This window comes from Carlito syrichta, unplaced genomic scaffold (assembly GCF_000164805.1).
Source record: "Carlito syrichta isolate Samal-C Ts95f unplaced genomic scaffold, Tarsius_syrichta-2.0.1 Scaffold313361, whole genome shotgun sequence".
Taxonomy (NCBI): domain Eukaryota; kingdom Metazoa; phylum Chordata; class Mammalia; order Primates; family Tarsiidae; genus Carlito; species Carlito syrichta.
The window spans coordinates 294,447-315,539 of NW_007257457.1; the positions used below are offsets into that span (position 1 = coordinate 294,447).

At 37.2% G+C, this 21,093-nt stretch overlaps 1 protein-coding gene across 2 annotated transcripts in view; it reads left to right on the forward strand.

Annotated features, from left to right (window-relative positions):
* AHCTF1 (AT-hook containing transcription factor 1) overlaps positions 1-21,093 on the forward strand; it is a 73,181-nt gene that overhangs the window by 25,437 nt on the left and 26,651 nt on the right. For both annotated transcript variants that reach the window (XM_008070348.2, XM_021718724.1), the window contains exons 16-25: positions 915-1,008; positions 3,172-3,295; positions 3,461-3,517; positions 4,318-4,464; positions 6,207-6,394; positions 14,074-14,218; positions 14,296-14,427; positions 15,160-15,307; positions 18,039-18,189; positions 18,516-18,614. In XM_008070348.2, coding sequence (XP_008068539.1) covers positions 915-1,008; positions 3,172-3,295; positions 3,461-3,517; positions 4,318-4,464; positions 6,207-6,394; positions 14,074-14,218; positions 14,296-14,427; positions 15,160-15,307; positions 18,039-18,189; positions 18,516-18,614 — 1,285 coding nt within the window. The remainder of the gene's footprint in view (positions 1-914; positions 1,009-3,171; positions 3,296-3,460; positions 3,518-4,317; positions 4,465-6,206; positions 6,395-14,073; positions 14,219-14,295; positions 14,428-15,159; positions 15,308-18,038; positions 18,190-18,515; positions 18,615-21,093) is intronic.

Consider the following 21,093-nt stretch of genomic DNA (forward strand, 5'->3'; position numbering starts at 1 on the left):
CGTTCCTGAAAATGAATTAATACCATTAGCTATTTTTTAGATCTTCAGAACTATAGTTTTTATAACCTGAATTCCAGTCTCTTTCTTGTTAAGGGTACTTTTTGAGTTGGAGTTTCAGTCTGTCACTCAGGCTAGAGTGTAGTGGCACAATCACGGCTTACCACCTCAACCTCCTGAGTAGGCCTGTACCTCCATTCCCAGCATGAAGAAATTTTTAAATTTTCTTTTTGTACAGACAGGGTCTTACTATGTTGCCCAGGCTGGTCTTGAACTCCTGGGCTCAAGCAATCCTCTTGCCGCAACCTTCAGTGCAGTGATTAGGTGTGAGCCACAATGCCCGGCCCAAAGGGTCCTTTAAAAACAGTTACTAATTAGTATTATCTATCATCAATTAAATACCCCCTTTTACTTAATAACTAATGCCAGTACCAAGAATTAGAAAATTTTTTTTTGATATTGACTTTTTACTATATCCGCTTAGAACACACTTCTAAAGACTTTAACTTACTGCATTTCCAGGAAGCCATTAGATTTTATTTAGAAGTGCCTCTGCCACTGCACATAATTGTTCTTATTTTTTCATAATTCTCTTAGATTTCTATTTGAACAGTTAACGTTGCTTACTTTCAAATTGTTAGTGCCTATGAAGTAAAATTCTTTAGAACAGTTTCCAGGGCTTTGAGCCAGTATCCTTGTTAAAGACTTTCATGAGAGACTGTTTTCTCACTTATGCATCTGTAAATAAAAGGATGTGTAGTATTCTTATATTACTTAAATTTAGCAGCTTGCAGGTTAACTGAGGGTTATTGTCATTATAAAATCATGGTAAAATATCAATGTATGTAACTTTAGGTGTTGTTGATATATTTTGGAAATATTACTAGTTTTTTTTCCAACTTTAAAAAAAAATCTAGATGATGCTGTGCAGTTGTCAAGGTTATGCTACAACTATCCTGTAATTCAGAACTACTACACCAGTCAGCGGCTGAAGTGTGAGCGTTTATCAAGGTATAGTAGATCCAGATGTTCAAACACATTTTAGAAATGATAGTCTGTAAGGAGTCATACTTTCTCAGATAGACTAGAGTTTATCATGTTACAAAATGATTAAATGGGTGGAATTCTCAGTAAAGTATCAGAATTTGTAACTGCTGTTACTATTTTAGTTGTATTGTTACAACTTTTTTTTAGAACTTAAGTGTAGCTATTCATTATTTCCTAAGTAAAACTAGCATAAGTTATGTATTAAGGGAGAGTCTAATATATGCATGTTTTTTTCTGAGAATTCTTATTCAGAAAAAGACTAGAAGGTAGTATTTATCAAATAAGTGCCGCCTGGGCAGCGAGACCTCATCTCTACAATAAATCAAAAAAAACCAGCCGGGCGTGGTAGCGCATGCCTGTAGTTCCAGCTACTTGGAAGGCTGAGGCGGAAGGATCGCCGGAGCCCAGCAGGCGAGGTTGTGGTGGCCGGAAGCGGCCACTGCACTCCAGTCTGGGCGACAGAGTGAGACTCCAACTCAAAAAAACAATATATCACCAGTTAGCTATTTTATATTCCTGGCATTAACAGTTAACTTTTTAACATGTCAATCAGTTTTCTTTTGTTGTTCTTATTTCTTTTTCACTCTTAAAAAAGAATACATCAATTGCCTAGTTAATTCCTTTGAAATAAAGAAATAAATGTAATAAAAGAAGAAAGAGTAGTGTTTAGAACCTTGACCCCACTTCTGGAATTAAGTAGGCTTCCTCAAGTTGTACTGACAAAATTATAAAGTAGCATATAACATTTAGAGCAATGATTAACAAATGATTCTAGGTCTCTTATATTAGAATCACCTGGAAATCAATACTTTAAAGACTGTGCCAGCTGTAATTCTGATTCATGGCAAATTTTGGAAGCCAGTCCTTTAGAATAACTCATCTAGGATAGTGAACATGAAGTTGGGAGATTGATTGTGCATATTTTAAAATTTTAGATCAGTTATTTCCTAAGGGTACATCCTTGAGCAGATTTCCTATGCTTTCTAATCCTATTTGTTATAATAAAGTCAGTATAAAACTAAAATAATATGTGTGGGGCATCTAGTACAGTGCCTGACTCACTGGAAACCTTCAATAAGTAGTAACTTCTGCTGCTGTTAGTAATATTAGAAAAGGACAGCATTAATACCTTCTTATCACATTGAAGGTGCTCGATGATACAGTTTTCAGTGAGGGAATCCTGAAGGAAACAAAGAGTCTTGCTATGTTGCCCAGGCTGGTCTTGAACTCCTGGCCTCCGACACTTTTATCACTGAAAAAAAAAAAGAAATAAGAACAACAAAAGAAAATTGGTTGACATGTTAGAAAGTTAACTGTTAATACCAGGAATATAAAATAACTAACTGGTGATATATTTACACTTATTTGATAAATACCACCTTCTAATTTTTTTCTGAATTAAGAATTCTCAGAAAAAAACATGCACATTTTATCAAGTGATGAAACACAAACCGTAGCTCTTTGACTTTGTACTGCAGTATTTTCACTGCATTGAGCTGCCATACTCTATGGTAATTCGCTCAAGATGGTGAGAAATAGAATAGTCTCAGACATTTGGTTGACTAGACCACATCCTCCCTCAGCACCTGACCTTGTCTGATCTGCTTGCTGGTGACTGAACTTGAGGCAACTTCACGGTTTACCTGACTTCGGGGTTTATCTCTTGATGTCTGGAGTTCTCATGATGCTTAAATGGGGTCTACTTCTCAACTCCTTTTCTCTCTCTCTGTTTTCTTGTTTGTTTGTTTGTAGAGACAGGGTGTCTGTCACCCAGACTGGAGTGCAGTGGCATGATCATAGCTCACTGTAACTTCAAACTTCACGGCTTCTAAGCAGTCTTCCTGCCTCAGTCTCCCAAGTATCTAAAACTACTGGCACACACCACTATGCCCAGCTAATGTTTGTATTTTTTGTAGACACAGGGTCTTGCTATGTTGCCCAGGCTGGTCTTAAACTCCTGGCCTCAAGCTGTCCTTCCACCTTGTCCTTTCAAAACTCTGCGATTACAGGCGAGAGTCACCACACCCAGCCTCTTGTCTCTTTGATAATTGGGATTATTACTTTTAAGAATTTTGATAATGAGTAACGCTAAGATTAAGTAACCCTTAATTTTTTTCCTTATCGCAGAGGCAAGTGGAAATCTAACTGCTTGATGATTGATGAAATGGTTTCTCAGTTAGGAGATAAAGTTGAAAAGTTGTGGAGACGAGATGAAGGAGGAACAGGAAAATATCCCCCTGCTAGTCTGCATGTAGGTTTGCGATAACGTGCTCTTACGTAAAAGGCCTGTGAAGTTGGGGAGGGATGTGCTTGGCTATGTTTTTCACATCTGGTGTAAGCTTGGGAGAGCAAGGGGCGTGAATGAAAGAATGACTGTATTGAGTGCACTGAAGTTTTTAAACCTTTTTTTTTGTAGGCACTGCTTGATATTTACCTGTTGGACAACGTTAGCGATGAAGACAAACATTCAATTGTATCCTTGAAATTTTTTGTCAAATATTTATGTATTATTAAAATTAAACTTTCAGATAGTAGAAACCATACATACCTAATCCAATTTCAATCATGAGGTTGGTTTTTGTTTTTAAAGAAAGGGTCTAACTCAGCATCTGTTGGTTGGGTTCAGATGACTTATGGTTAACCTAAAATTATATACAAAATTTTGGTTTATCTTTGTTTTTCTAGTGATAGCTTTCTTGGTTTTTATCAGATTCTTAAATGTGTCCAGGTCACTCAAAGAGTTAAAAATGACCTGGCAATGGCATTCGCCTATGTGCTGAAAATAAATATATTGTAAATTAGCCTAATATTACTTTATGCATTGTTTGAGTCCTGTAGTTTTTGTGATATTTTTGTGCTTAGGTTATTTCTTAGTGTAAAAATGTGTAGACCCATTCATCATTTATAAGATAGATGATGTTTTTGCTTAAGCTGCCAGCTTTCGTTGGACAACTAGAATTTTTCATATATCTTTGTTAACTCAATTTGCTAAGCGTTCAACTCCATGAAGAAAGTATACTTTAGTTTTTTTCCCTTGTGGTGGTAATAATATATTGAGAATGAATAAAGTTGGTGTGAGACTGACAGCACCCACATTTATTAAAACTTTGTTCATATTCCCATAGCGGAATATCCATGATGGTTTTCTGAACACTAGAAAGAAGTCTTCGAATCCTCTTTCGTGCTACATTATATTGCTGCCTATTCTAGGTTATGTATGTAGGTGGGGGTTTTTTGCTGGTTTTTTTTTTTCCTTAATTCTGTCTATTAAAGACCATTTATTTGCTACTTGATATTATGTATTCTTTTCTAAACAAAACGGACACTTGCATTGAATCTTTTCCAACTGCTTTTGCCATTTCTTGGGGCCAGGTTAAACGTATTCAGGGGTTTTGGTTGATAGATCATAATGACAATGAGGTAAGTCTGTTAACCTAGAATGTAAACTTTCATAAATTAGTTAGAATTTTATAAAATATGCATAACAGGTTTAAATTTTATGTTAAAGATATGATGCAATATACTTCTAGAGGTAATTTAAGAAAGACTTGGTTTAATCAGTACCTTCACCAAACACCATCTGAGGCAGCAAGAAGACAAAGATAACAGTTCAGGTTTCCAGGTTCCTTACAGTCTAAAGAAGGAAGGAAACAGCCAGGCTCAGTGGCTCAGCCTGTAATCCCACCACTTGGGGATGCTGAGGTGAGTGGAATGCCTGAGCCCACGGGTTCAAGACCAGCCCAGACAACTTGGCGAGACCTCATCTCTACAGTAAATCAAAAAATTAGCTAGGCATGGTAGTGCGCACCTGTAGTTTGGGGTACTTGGAAGGCTGAGGCGGAAGGATCACCAGAGCTCAGCAAGTTGACACTGGGGTGGCCATGAGTGTGTCACTGCACTCCATCCTGGGCAATACCCTGACTCAAAAAAAACCAAAAAGAATAAATGCCTTATCAAAAGGTTCATACCTTTAAGATCTCGCTATGTTATTTTATAAGATCATCCCATTACCAATTTCATACATCAGTGCCAAATCCTGCCACCCATGGTTCACTCAACACCCCAAACATACTCATAATTGTTTGTTTCCTTCTTTTTTGTTTTGTTTTTTGAGTCGGAGTCTCACCTCATCACCCAGGCCACACTCATGGCCACCCCAGCATTGACCTGCTGGGCTTCGGCGATCCTTCCTCAGCCTTCCAAGTAGCCTGAATTACAGGCATGTGCTACCACACCCAGCTAATTTTTAAGTTATTATAGAGAGGAGGTCTCACCAAGTTTCCTGGACTGGTCTCTAACCCGCGGGCTCAGGCAGTTCACTCGCCTCGGCCTCCCAAAGTGTTGGGATCACAGGCTGGACCACCGAGCCCAAGGTTTTTATTCTTTAAGGTAAAATATAGTCAACCCCCAGTATCTCAGATCCCCAAAGATGCCAAAATCCACAGAGGCTCAAGTCTCTTCTGTAACATGGCACAGTATTTGCATATATCCTTCACATAGCCTCCCGTATACTGTCATCCCTCCACGTCCATTCTACATTCATTTATTCAACCAGCCACTGATTGAAAATATTCAGTGGAAAAATTTTGCATCTGTACTGAACATGTACAGACTTTTTTGGGGTCATTATTCCCTAAACATTACAGTATAAGAAGTATATACATGTCAATTACTTTGTACTGGGTATTTAAGTAATATAGAGACTGCTTAAAGTATATGGAAGGATATGTACCATTTTATAACAGGGACTTCAGCATCTGCAGATTTTTATATCTCAGGGCAGTCCAGTCCCCTGCAGATACTGAGGGATGATAATACTTTAAATCATCTCTGGATTATTTTTAATGCCTAATACAGTATAAATGCTATGTAAATAGTTTATTTGGTATTGTTTTTATTGGTATTATATTTTATTGTGTTTTTAATTTTTTCTAACATTTTCCGTCTGCAATTGGTTGAATCTGGGATTATGGAACAGTGGATATGGAGCACCAACTGTATACCACAGATTAAAGTATAAAGTAGATCTTTCCAGCTTATATTTAAACTGATTTTATCTTGATTTTTGTGGTTTTTAGTATTGTCTGTCATTTTAAAAGTTAGTTAATTTGTCTCACTGCAAACAGTATTTATATTTAGCACTTTTCATGTCATTTTTGCAGAGTGGTTTGAATCTTCTGTTTCATCCATCTACTGCAAAACCTTTGTCATGGCAACATTCAAAGATTATTCAGGCCTTCATGAGTCAAGGCGAGCACAAACAAGCCCTCAGATATATTCAAACAATGAAGCCAGTAATGTCCAGTGGTAGTGATATTATCCTTCACCTCAGTGTTTTGCTTTTTAATAGGTAAGCGCATCTTTTAAAAGTATCAACTCTTAATCAAATCTGTTAATAAAATAGAATTGATGAAATAGCAGTATATAATTGACCCTGTGAAAAACACAGGTTTGAACGATGAAGGTCTACTTATATGAGTATTTTATAAGTACATTATTCATGGGTTATGAAACCTGCATATATGGAGGGTCAACTTTTCATACGTGTGTTATTTTTATTTTTATTTTTATTAGAGATGAGGTCTCGCCAAGTTGCCCAAGCTGGTCTTGAACCTATGGGCTCAGGCAGTCCTCTCATCTCAGCCTCCCAAAGTGCTGAGATTATAAGTGTGAGCCACCGCTCCTGGCCCACATGGGTGTTCTTAGAGCAACTCTGATACTTGAGTATATGTGGATTTTGGTATCTGCAGGGGTTGTGGAACCAGTCCCTCTGAGAATACCAGAGGATGACTATATTTTGCTTTTCGTTGTATTACTTAATATTCTTATGTTTACTGGTCTTTCAATGTTAAGAAAAACATACAGCACCTTTTATCTAGAATAAGTACCTTGAGTGAAAGGGGAGGGTGCCAAACTGAGATTTATAAATATATATTTTGCTATTAGACAACATACCTGCATATACAACTGAATGTTGAGTATGCTGGAAGGGCGTCAGGAATAGAGAGGAAGAATGAAGTTAAATAGAGGTGACAAATTATATTTGAGCATTTATATTCAGTAATGTTGCTCTGATATTTTTGTTAATATTGGTTGCTTGGGTATTGCGCTTATTTGTATTTGAATTTTGTTGTTGCATTTGCCACAGGCTCTTCATAGAAAGTGAATATTGAAGTATATGTTTAAATAATTTAAGAAAGTGACCAATTTTGTGTCAATACTTTAACCAGATATGAGCAAGTGGTATCTTTATTGTTGTTTCTTCCTTTTGCAATATTTTAATGTTCTCTAATTAGTATGATATGCTTGCCATTTATATTTTAATACTACACATATTGCTATGATTATTAAATTTCTCACCTATATAGTAACTGTGGCAGGCTAAATGGCATAATTGGTCTGGTGATTGGGTTTTCTTATTAAACTAAGGTTGCTGGAGAAATTGCTTGGAGCTGAAATTTCTTACTAGACTGTAACTTTATACCACTCTTATTGGTTTTATTCAACCCTATTGTGGTTGATCATTTTGATATTTTTATTTTTATTTTTGAGTTGGAGTCTCACTCTGTTGCCCAGACTGGAGTGCAGTGGCCGTTCCCAGCCACCACAGCCTCGACCTGCTGGGCTTCGGCGATCCTTCCACCTCAGCCTTCCAAGTAGCTGGAATTACAAGCATGCGCTACCACGCCCGGCTGATTTTTTTTTATTTATTGTAGAGATGAGGTCTCACTGTCCAGGCGGGTCTCAAACCCGCGGGCTCACGCAATCCACTCACCTCAGCCTCCCAAAGGCGTGGGATTACAGGCTGAGCCGCCAAGCCGGGCCTCATTTTGATATTTTTAGAAGTTAGTCACACTACCTCAGACTGTTGTATATGAACCAATAGTCACTTCATTGTTAGCCCTCTTGAAGTTAAGTTTTCTTAGTTCTCTTTGGTTAAATAGAATATTTTTCTAAGGGAGATTTGTTGGACTTCAGGCAGAAGAAAAGTTACAAAGTCTAACAGATTAGTTAGACATGTAGAAACTTAACAGTATCCTTAAAAATAATGAATTAGTAAGTACTTGTTGAAATCATCTGGCTTAATAAAAGTGTTTTTAGCTAACCTAATTAATCTAGAATGACTGAACCATATTTTATGAGATCAGATTTGTATTTTCAATAAGCTTTACTTTAAGAACAAAAATTTAAAGAAGCAAAATAGAATATTTTTAAAAAGAAGCTAAATGTGATATCTGTTGAGTAAATGAACTGAGAGTTCTAGTATTGGATAGGCCATCAGAATGTAATTTTTTTTTTTAATTGCATGTAGCTTCTCACTCTTTACTTACTGACTTTAAAGAGTTGGTACTTGATCGCTAAGAAGAGCAAATGTTGGAACCTTGGAAGAAACATCTTTGAAAGGTTGCTGGTTTTTTTTTCTTTTTTGGAAATCCATTGTTCTTTCATTTATAGCATGTTTCTTTGGTTTATAGTTTCTCATTATTTCTTCTCCCTCAGCCACATAGTAGACACACATTAAGTAATTTAAATTTCTAAACCTTGAATTTTTCTTAAGTAAAGTCTCAGTTACCCAGTTCTCAGAAAACTAGAACATTAAATGTCCTATACATTAAGTATGGAAATTAAAACATAACCACTCAAAATGCTGTTTGTGAGATAGCTTGTGCTTAGATTCAGCAAGTGTTTAAAAATAATTGCTAGTCCTGTAAATAGAGAATGACTTGAGTGTTGCTAGTCAAAGTCACAGTTCACAGTTGAGACAGTAAAGGTGAACCACCTTAGGAGAAAGTTGCTTTAATTTTCGAACTGATAATATTGCAAAAGGTGGCCACATTTCATTGCCCAGATTATGCGGTAACATAATTTATATTCCGCTCTTATCAGAAAGAAGCAAATGATAAGAAAACAAGCTGATTTATGGGAACTTACTCAAGAAAACAGTTTCTGGATATGTCCTGTGGTGAATACATAATCACTTAATTTATTCAGATACCTACATCTCTAGTTCAACAGAGTGTTTAATTAATATGTCCTTGAACCATGGATAGAGGCTGTTTGGGAAATTTGAACTTAAAAGAGATTAGACTCTATAGTGGTCATTCTAACACCCAAATTCTGTCATTGTAGACTGAAAGTTAAAATGGCTGACAAAGTTTTAATATTTCAGCCATCAGCACTAACACCTTCCCCCAGACTTACCCTGTGCTAGATAAGTGAGGTGCTACTCTGTTTTTGAACTATTATTTTATGTTAATGGTATTATTAATTTGCACCCTTTCAAATAATAATACTGAAACGGCTACTTATTGTAGCAGGGATGTTAAGAGCAATATGGAGTTTAAATAATTCCTGTGTGTTGACCTCTAACAATTGTATTGTGAGCACAAGCTATCTCACAAACACTTGCTGAATCTAAGCACAAGCTATCTTACAAACAGCCCAGGGTTCTGTTGTTGTTTATATCCTGCATACCTTTTCCTAGTCTTTTTACTTTAGTCTGGTAACTGGAAATCAGTGGTTGCTTGTTTACCTCTCTGGAATTTCCTTTTTCATTGTGGTCTCTACCATGCATTTTTAAAGATTGTTTGTATTCAGTCTAACATTTTTAGAGAGTCTGTCACAGGAGAATATTTCAGGCTATCTTCTGTATGAACCTCATACATTTCTTATTGAAATGACTTCTTACATCTTTTTACTGACAACTTGCTAACCTAGCCTTTTGTCAGTAGAAACAATTTTCTTACTGCTCTTCCTAGCAGCATGACTTTCTATCACAAGAAGCAGGAGAATAGTGAGAATTTTGGAAATTTCTTGTTTTAAAATGTAAATGAGTGTTGGCAATGGATTTCTTAAAGATGGGGGTAACTATGTATTTTTCTGATATGGGGGATTCTGATGAGGAAAGATCATTTGTCTTTTGCTATTAAGAATACTCTATATACTGTTAAAAAATTAATATTTGATAAATCAAAAATAAGTTCATCTTACTCCTACTCGTATGTCTGCTCAAGTGGAAGTTTGGTATCACACTTTCAAGTGGAAAACTTTAAAAATATGTATTCATGGGCTGGGGAAGGTCAAGCATATAGAGTGGGTATGATGTCCACTTGTATACCTAATCCTGAATTTTACCCCACATCTTTAAAATAAAATGTATGTATATAAACTAAAAAATATACATAGTAATTTCATTCAATGTTTTAAGAAGTAAAAATGATACACAGTGAATCCTCAGCCTCCTGGTACCCAGTCAGTGTTAATAACTTCTAGTGTCTGCTTTCTGAGTTTTTCTAGATAGATGTTAGCAAATGCATATATGTTATCTCCCCACCTCCTTTTTTAGAATAAAATCAGTATACTATATACCTTTCTGCAATATTTTTTTTTTTACTTAGTTTGAGGTAATTTTATAATAATACATAAAAAGCTTTCTTGCTTTTAACTGTTGCATAGTAATTCATTGTTTGGATGGATGTGCCATTATTTGTTCCCCTTTATCAACATTTAGGATATTTCCATTTTTTGCCATTGTAAACAGTGTTATGATGAACAACCATACATATTGCACACGTGCAAATTTATTTTATACAATTTCTAGGGTGAAAGGATAGTTGCAACTGTAATTTTGATAAACAGGGCAAATTGCTCTCTGTGAGAGTGATGCCAGTTTAACTCTCCCCTCTCCCAATTGCCTTATTCTATGCTCTTTATCAACACAGTGTGTTTTCAGATATTTTTTTTCTCTGAAGCAAATCTCCTATCACAGTGATAGGTGTTTGGGGCTGGGCATGGTGGCTTGTGTCTGTAATCCCAGAACTTATGGAGGCCAAGGCAAGAGGACTGCCTGAGCCCAGGAGGTCAAGGCTGCAGTGAGCCATGATTCTGCCACAACACTCCAGCCTGGGTGACAGAGTGAGACTATGAAAAAAAAAATAGTTTTTTGTCACTATAATACATTTTCTTGAAGATATATAATATGAAGATACAGAATACAATTTTCTTAAAGAGCTATTTCTTTTGTGACTTCCCCTTTAAAATTTTTTCTCTCTTTTTCTATGTTGGAATTTTTCTTACTGATTTGTAGGATCTCTTTATACACTAGGGAAATTAACCTTTGTCATGAGATTTAATAATTTAACGGTTCACATTGTCCTCTGTTTCTGGGGGAGGTTTTTTTTTTTTTTTGAGTTGGAGTCTCGCTCTGTCGCCCAGACTAGAGTGCAGGGGCACACTCCTGGCCACTGCAGCCTCGACCTGCTGGGCTCCGGTGATCCTTCCACCTCAGCCTTCCAAGTAACCGGAGCTACAGGTGTGCGCTACCACGCCTGGCTAATTTTTGATTTATTGTAGAGACGAGGTCTTGCTAAGTTGCCCAGTTGGGTCTCAAACCCGCAGGCTCAGGCAATCCTCTCACCTCAGCCTCCCAAAGTGCTGGGATTACAGGTTGAGCCACTGAGCCCAGCTGTCCTCTTTATTTTTAACATTCCCAGGTTTTTGGTTTAGGAAAAAATCACTTTGTTTTATTTCTGTACATTTGCACATGTGCTCACCGATAAGTACGCTCAAGTTGTAATCACACTGTTTTGCCTGTTCTGGTAGGAGAAGTACAAGGCAATTTCATATGTCAAGTTTTAGGGAATACCCCATAACATTTTACTTCTTTGAGTTGCTGACCTCTACAAGGCCTATGGAATATGCGACATTATTCTAGTCCTAGTACAACAAAATTAACAGATGGCTGCCATTTGCTTCCTAGAGTAACTTTATATTCACAGGAAGTCTGGGACAGTGCTGCCAAAATTTCCTCAGATGAATTTTCATTATGAGTACTAATTACTATAACTCTTATCTACTTGCCATTTTTTCTTTGTCCCTTCTGCCTTGAAAATTGTCAGTCTCTCCAAAAATTAACTGAAAGATTAATATTTATTGGTTTCAGTGTATATTTTCGGAAGTTTTTATCTGCTTAGTAAATACATAAACATCTGTTTATTTGTTAATTTTTAAATATTCATACTGTTTTAAACTTGCTTTTTAAAAAATTTAATATATCTTGATTATTCAAGTTAATGTATGCCTGCCTCATATAGGGCTGCATCATAATCCTTTGTTTCACTGTATAGTCTTAATATATAAATCTTTATGCAATTTTTCTGGTATTTCTGTAGATTATATTTTTTGCATTGGGATTGTTGGGTCATAGCCTATATGTAATTTTAATTTTCATAGATATACCCGTGAACCTCCAAGACAGTCCTATTGTGGAGTATGAGTTGAATGCTAGCTTTTTTTTTAAGCTCTCAGAATCCACACCTCATTCTGAGAGACTTCTATGTTAGAAACATTGCTTCATTTAAATGATCTTATTTCCCAAAGAAAGGTGTCTCAGCATTTCACCATGATGTCTAAGACTGTCACATTTGACCCAAGCTTTCTAATCAGATATTGCTGCAAACCAATCAAAATATTAGTAAGGACCCAAAGAAAACAGGAATTATCTTTTGGAGGACAGGCCCCTTGTAGTACATTTGAAATTTGTTCCTCTGGAACAAGCAGTAAATCAAAGTTTTTATTTGGAAGTTTTAAAAAGATTTTGTCATGATTTGCATAAGAAACATCCCGAGTTGTGGCAAACAGGTGACTGGTTCTCCCACCATGACAACACATGTGCCCATGTGGCACTGAGTGGTCAGCAGCTTCTGACCAAAAATGTCATGACCCCCATGCCCTTCCATCCCTGTTCACCCGATTTCAACCAAACTTTTTTTTTGTTTTCCTGGATGGAAAAAGTCCTCAAAGAGAAATGTTTTGCAAATGTGGAAAAGTGCCAAAAGGCATCAACATTGATGAGTTCAAAACTGTTTTGAGGTGGGTGGTGGCTCACGCCTATAATTCTAGCACTTTGGGAGGCAGAGATGAGAGGATTGCCTGAGCCCAAGGATTCGCAACCAGCCTAGGCAAAAATGGCGAAACCTTATCTCTATGATAAATTTTTTTAAAAAATTAGCTGGCATGGTGGCACACACCTGTAGTTCCAGCTACTTGAAAAGCTGAGTCAGAAGGATAAGGATAACCTGAACCCAGCAGGTTGAGGCTGTGGAAGTCATGATCTTGCCACTGTACTCCAGCCTGGGTGACAGAGTGAAACTCCAACTCAAAAAAATAAATAAGCTGGGCTCAATGGCTGAGCCTGTAATTCCGCGCCTTGGGGGGGCTGAGGTGAGTGGATTGCCTGAGCCCGCAGCTTTGAGACCCGCCTGGGCAACTTGACGAGATCTCATCTTTACAATAAATCAAAAATCAGCCGGGTGTGGTAGTGCGCGCCTGTGATTCCGACTACTCGGAAGGTTGAGGCGGAAGGATCGCCAGAGCCCAGCAGGTTGAGGCTGCGGTGGCTGGGAGCGGCCACTGCACTCCAGTCTGGGCGACAGAGCGAGACTACAACTCATAAGTAAAAAAATAAATAAATAACTGTTTTGAGCAGTGGAAAAAGCATATCAATACATGTATTTCATCAAACGGAGAGTATTTTGAAGGTAACTGAAGTTTAAACATGTAAGAACACACAATTTTTTAATAAATAAATTCCAGGTTTTTTTGGGTCTTCCCTCATACTACTAAGCTATACCCTTCATTTCCCATGAATACAATATGCTTGTTTCCTCCTGTATTCCTTCATACATTCTTTTTCACTCTTCTTATGCTGAGTATCACTTCTTGAAAAGTCTGGCTTTCTCTGTCATACTGTACCAGTTTTTCAGTTCTATCCAGGCCACATTGTTTTTTGGGTTTTTTTGGGGGGGGGTCTTTGAATTTCTGTATACTTTCTTTGTTCTCTTATTATTTTACACTTAAAAAGTAGCATAAAATTCTTTAAAGATGTCTTATTATTAGTAAGATTTGTTATGCAGCAGTTAGTATTCAAATTATATGTAAAAGTATCTTAGAGATTCTATAGGTAGATTATTTGTTTTGAACATTTAAATAACTTTTCTAAAACTAAACATTGGTAAATACTGTTTTCAGGTGTATGGTTGAAGCCTGGAGTTTATTGCGGCAACATTCTAATGGGTTGAATATAGAGGAGTTACTAAACCACACGTATGAAGTCTGTCAGGAAGTGAGTTTAATGGAGGATTTACTGAAGTTACCGTTTACAGACACTGAGCAGGTAATTTTGTCAGTATATAAACTTGTCAAAAATTCAAGATAAATTGATAGTTTACAAATTTTTTTTTTTTTCCCTAGGCATGTTTAGTGAAGTTTTTGCAGTCCAGTGCCAGTGTTCAGAATCATGAATTTCTTTTAGTTCACCATTTGCAGCGTGCCAATTATGTCTCTGCTTTGAAGCTGAACCAAACTCTGAAGATTAATCTTATGGTATGAGTAAAATTCCTTTATTATGAGGGACGGGAGAATAAAAAAATATTGGAGTCTTTTGGGGTTCTTGTTTGTTATGTAAGTTTGCAGTCTGATAACCACTGTGTCCTGAACTTGGAGAATCTTTCATCTCTGCAATAACTGGGAACAGGGTATTATAATTTATCTAATTCTTTTATATATACCTTTAATGTTTTTGATGTCTGCCCACAATTTTGTCAGATTAACCACTTCCCTTAGGGAAAGCAAGAGGAAGAGGTAGAAGACAGTAGTAGTAGTTATATATAGTACAGAGAGCGTTGGACTTTAAGGGTCATGACTAATTCCAGACTGATTCTTTGTTTGCTTGGTATCCTTGGGACATACTCTGAGCCTTTTTTTCCTCACCTGTAAAATAATATCTCCTTGTGAGGTTGTTTTGAGGATGCACAGAAATGTGTGTGTTAAGTAGTATGTTGCCTAACACATGGGGATGCTTAGCAAATGGTAACCAATGTTTTTGTTAGTTGTGAAGAATCAAGACTCGGTAGCAGAGATTTGGAATTTATTGATGGGTGAGGATTGATAAAGCAGTTAGGTGTGTGAATGAAGTTCTTGATTTAGACAAATGGATGTATAGGTAGGAGGAAGATATTTTGGATATTCATAATCTTACTTTAAATGGTAAATATATACCTATAGGACCTAACATTTTGAAGATTAAACTTTTACCAATTGTGATATGTTCAATAGAATGACCGTGATCCTCGTCTGCGAGAGAGATCAGTGGTTCGAAATTCTATATTAGACCAGTATGGAAAAATTCTTCCTAGAATCCAGCGAAAATTAGCCATGGAGCAAGCTAAGCCTTACCATCTGTCCAAATCAGTTTTTCGAGAAGGTAAGATTTCATTGAAGAATCTCCAACTATTGTACCAAAAAAGATAAGATATTGAATGATTACCTTTCTGAAACCATTATCTTAAATTTAGCTCACTTTTGCTAATATATGCAGGTATACCTTGGAGATATTGCTGGTTTGGTTCCAGATCACTGCAATGAATTGAATATCACAATAAAGCAGTTCTCCTAAATTTTTTTGGTTTCTCAGTGCATATAAAAGTTACATTTACACTATACTGTAGTCTTGTTAAATGTGCAATAGCCTTGTGTCTAAAAAACAATGTATATATCTTAATTTTAAAATACTTTATTAGCAGGGTGTGGTGGCTGACCCCTCTAATCCCAACACTTTGGGAGACCAAGGCTAGAGGATTGCCTGTACCCTGGGATTCGAGACCACTCTGGGCAACTTTTTGAGCCCTCATCTCTACAATAAATCAAAAAATTAGCTGGGTGTGTTGGGGTGTGCCTGTACTCTCAGCTACTTGGAAGAGTGAAGCAGAAGAATCACCTGAGCCCAGCAGGTTGATGCTGTGTTAGCCATGACTGTGCCACTGCACTCAAGCCTGGGCGACAAAGTGACTCATGGCCACTGCAACCTCGACCTGCTGAGCTCCAGCAATTCTTCCGCTTTGGCCTTCCAAGTAGCTGGAACTACAGGCACGTGCTACCACGCCCAGCTAATTTTTTATTGTAGAGATGAGGACTCGCCAAGCTGCCCAGGCGGGTCTCGAACCCGCAGGCTCAAGCAATCCACTCACCTCAGCCTCCCAGAGCGCGGGATTACAGGCTGAGCCACTGAGCCCGGCTAGCAATTTCTTCAAGTGAGACAACAGTGAAGTTTGCCACATCAATTGACTCTTCCTTTCACGAAATATTTCTCTGGGATGTGATGTTGTTTGATAGCATTTTATCTACAGTAGAATTTCTTTCAAAATTGGAGTCAATCCTCTGTTACCCTGCCTTTGTCCTATCATCTCAGTTATGTAATCTAAATCCTTTGTTGTCATTTTAACAATGTTAACAGCATTTACACCAGGAGCAGATTCCATCTCAAGAAACCACTTTCTTTGCTTATATTTAAGCATCTCCTCATCTGTTCAAGTTTATCATGAGATTGCATCTATTCAGTCGCATCTTCAGGCTCCACTTTTTTTTCTCCCTTTTTGGGGGGTAGGTGAGGGAGAACAGGATCTCACTCTGTTGTCCAGGTTGGAGTACAGTGGCATAATTATAGCTCACTGTAACCTCAAACTTTTGTCTCAAGCAGTCCTTCTGCATCTGTATCCTGAGTAGCTAGGACCATAGGTGCATGCCACCATACCTGGCTTATTTGTATATTTTTTGTAGAGGTGAGTTCTGCTATGTTGCCCAGGCTAGTCTTGTATTCCTGGGCTCAGGCAGTCCTCCCACCTTGGCCTCCTTTGAATTTCCACCTGTATTCTTTGATTTTCTGTGTACTAAATTTGCTCTTACTATTTTACACTTAAAGAGCAGCATGAACTTCTTTTTTTTTTTGCATCGGAGTCTCACTGTCATCCCTACCACAGCTTCAACCTACTGGGTTCAGGTGATCCTTCCACATCAGCCTTTCAAGTAGCTGGAACCACAGGCACGCGCCACCATGCACTGCTAATTTTTTTATTGTAGAGACGAGGTCTCACCAAGTTGCTTAGGCTGGGCACAAGTAATCCTCTCACCTCCGCCTCTCAAAGTGCTGAGATTACAGGCTTGAGCCACCATGCCAGGCAAGATTCTTTAAAGATGTCTTATTGACATTGTTAAAAGATTTGTTATGTTGCAATTAGTATTCAGATTATGTATACAAAGTATCTTTGAGATCATATAGATAGATTACTTGTTTTAAACATTTAAGTAGTTTTCTAAAACTAAACTTTGATAAATACTGGTTTCAGATGTATGGGATTTCAGCACCAGAATTACAGGTGTGAGCTACCATGCCTGGCCCAAATATCACTTCAAATTCTAGTTTTCTTCCTATTTCTACCATATCTGCAGTTTATTTTCTCCACAAACCTTCAATTTATAAAAAATAATTTTATTAAAATGCATTTAAGCCAAGTGCAGTAAAATGAAGTATGCCTATAGTCAGATTCATCACAGGTGTACTATTTTCCTGGCTGCTCTATCCCAAGAAATGTAAGGCTTTTAAAGAAGATTTTACAACGTCTTTACTAGTGTAATGCAAAATGAAAGAATACTTTTTCTTCCAATTGAAGACTTTTAGAAAACATGTAGAATAGTTTTGTACCATTTCCTGAAAGCCAGATTGTTAAATTCTGCATAGCTGTACAATGAATATAATTTTAACTATAAGCTGGGCTCAGTGGCTCAGCCTGTAATCCCGCGCCTTTGGGAGGCTGAGGTGAGTGGATTGCCTGAGCCTGCGGGTTCGAGACCCGCCTGGGCAACTTGGTGAGACCTCATCTCTACAATATATCAAAAATTAGCCGGGGATGGTAGCGCATGCCTGTAGTTCCAGCTACTTGGAAGGCTGAGGCGGAAGGATTGCCAGAGCCCAGCACATCAAGGCTACGGTGGCCAGGAGCGGCCACTGCACTCCAGTCTGGGTGACAGTGAGACTCCAACTCAAAAAAAAAAAAAAAAATTTTAACTATGATATTCTTATCATGTGATCTGTGTTTTCATATTTTTTTACTAAAATCCTGTTTGTTAGAGATGGAATTAATTTCTACATTCCTTTGCAGTTTCTAGACCCAAACCATTATCATCAGTTCCAAAGCAAGCTGTGAAAGGAACTGTGTTAACAAGATCTGTGTTCATCAATAATGTGTTATCTAAAATTGGAGACGTTTCGGCAAGCAGTGAACCTAAAAATAGTGACTTACTTTACAAAAGGTATGTTTTTATTACACCTTTTATGGTCATGTGATTTACTAATCTTTCTGACATTCAGCAGCATTCATCAACAATGTACCCTTCATTGCCTTGGTTTCTTAGAATATGTAAAAAGAAGAAAACTCTTTTTATGTTGGCTATATATCTTACAAGAAGAATTTTGTTTTAATCTTGAAGAGCAACATGTTCATCTTTATTTGTAACTAATGCAGAAATGTAAAAAGTAAAAAAAAGAATCCCCTTCTTCTCTCCTCTAATCTTATGACATTTTTATCAGTTCTCCTTATGATACCTGATGAAAACTTAAATGTTTATCTTCTTTATAGTCCTAAAATAGAAGAACCATCTATAGTATATTCAATCTCAAATCCATGGCTGCCCGAGGCATTTGTTGGAACACCTACTGCATCACAAAAAATTTCTAGGTAAGAGTTTATTAAATCAGGCTTAGAGACATACTGTAGGTGACAATTACAACTGTAATTTTTAAATTGTCCTTACAACTCTACAGATAACTATTTTAAATTCTTAAATTTTTTTTTTTTTTGAGTCAGAATCTCACTGTGTCACCCAGGCTGGAGTGCAGTGGCCTGAAGATCAAGCCTTGATCTTCTGCACTCAGGCGACCCTTCTGTCTCAGCCTTTCAAGTAGCTGGAACCCCAAGCATGTACCATCATACTTGGCTTTTTTTTTTTTTTAATTGTAGAGATGAGTTCTCTAAGTTGCCCAGGTTGGTCTTGAACCCCTGGGCTCAGGCAGTCCTCTCACCTCTACCTCCCAAAGTGCTGGGATTACAGGTATGAGCCACCTTACCCAGCCCTAAATAAATATTTTAATGCTAGTTTTTTATTACCATTTGGGCAGTAGTATAGTAATTTTAGGAAATTTTACATTCTTAGTAGTATACTTAAAGTTTTGCTAAATTCAGACTGCTTAGAGAAAAGAAGTGAAGTTTGTCTTATTCATATTGAACGCATATTGAAGCTTTCTCCTGTTTAACAGAGGCTACTAAAATGTCTTGTGTAGCTTTAGGTGCAGTAAAATTTTTACATCCTACCTATTGTGTTAGAAAAATAGTTTAGTTGACGTTTCCTATCCAAGATGAAATGGTGATTGCAACATTGGATAATTGAAAAATAGCAGAAAATAAGGTATCTCTTGATGTATTGATTCTTTGTCCTTAATATGCCCATGATCACTGCAAGTGTTTTATTGTTTTATTAAGGACAAAATTGCATTATTTTATGGGAATAGGATTGTCTGAATTTTTGATGCTAAGAATGAGTTACTTCAGATAAGTTTGAACAAACAGTAGAGACCAGTAGTATTTATAGAGTGTCATAATGGACATATATATTTTCAACACTTGGAAGGATTTTTCATTTTGGGGGGTAAATTTCATTAGGTTGTTTCCCTTTATTCTCATATCCTGGTAAGAAGATATTTTAAATGAAAGTCATTATTACTGATCTTCTCTTTTTCTAACAGTAGTTCTGGTTTTTTCCCACAAGTCCCTTTTCTTGGTCATTTTGTACTTTAATAGATCTGGAGCTTGGCAGCGGGGCAATAATGGAAGTTTAAAGACTTTTGACTAATGGCTTCAGGTCCTAAAGAAGTATTGTGAAAACCTTTTAAAGCCAGTATTAACTCAGATGGGAGAGAGCCAATTGGGTTATGAATATTTACCTTCCATACAAAATAATTTCATTTCCTAATTCTGTATTTCTCATACTGTTCTACATTACTGGATAGCAAGTGTATAATGGGTCTGACTGACATACCTTTCATTGAAATAGAGTAGAATAGGTAGCTAGTATCAGTGGGCACTGCATATAGTAAGGCTTGAGTATTAATTTATGTAATTTGTGTTTTGTTTTTTGTGTGTCATATGAAATACATTTTTTAAAATTTGGGTCATATTAAGAAAAGTTAATGGGAGAAATCCTAAGTTCTGGTGTAATATTTAATATTTTCTTTAGAAATACCTTAATCATTGGGAGGTAGAGGTGAGAGGATTTCTGGAGCCCAGGCATTTGAGACAGGCCTGGGTATCTTGGCAAGACCTGATCTCTACGATAAACCAAAAAAATTAGCCAGGCATGGTGGCATACACCTATAGTTTCAGCCACTTGAAAGAATGAAACAGAAGGATTGCCTGAGCCCAGCAAGTTGAGGCTGTGGTAGCCATGATCATGCCACTGCACTCCAGCTTGGGCAGGAGTGAGACTCTGACTCAAAAAAGGAAAGAAAAGGCGGGGGACAGGCAGGCACTGTGGCTCAAGCCTGTAATTACAGCACTTTGGTAGGCCAAGGTGAGGGGATTGCCTGAGCCCACGTGTTCAAGAACAGTCTGGGAGACTTGGTGAGACTTCATCTCTACAATAAATAAATAAAAAATAAGTTAGCTGGGTGTGGTATTGCTTGCCTGTACTTCTGGGTACTTGAAAGGCTGAGGCGGAAGGATCGCCTGAGCCCAGCAGGTCAAGGCTGCAGTGGCTGTGAGTGTGCTACTGCACTCCAGCCTGGGCGACAGAGAGAGATTCCAATTAAAAAAAAAAAAAGAAAATACCTTAATCAAAAATATTTTTCTTGATTCCTTTTTTTTTTAGTGCAATTGAAATACTTTTTAAATGATACTGTTATACTTTTGTTAGTACAAGAATTTTGCTTTGACTTGGTAGGTTCCATTTGTTATGCAGGCTCAGCTTTGGAGAAGCAGTCATTCATTAATAGGTAACTTAGACATAAATATTAACACAATGCAAACAAAGTATTTGACAAAATATCCATCTGGAATAACTTGATATAAAAGTGAGCAAACTGTTTACAAGCACAGAATTTTATTTATTTATTTTTTTGAGTTGGAGTCTCACTCTGTCGCCCAGACTGGAGTACAGTGGCTG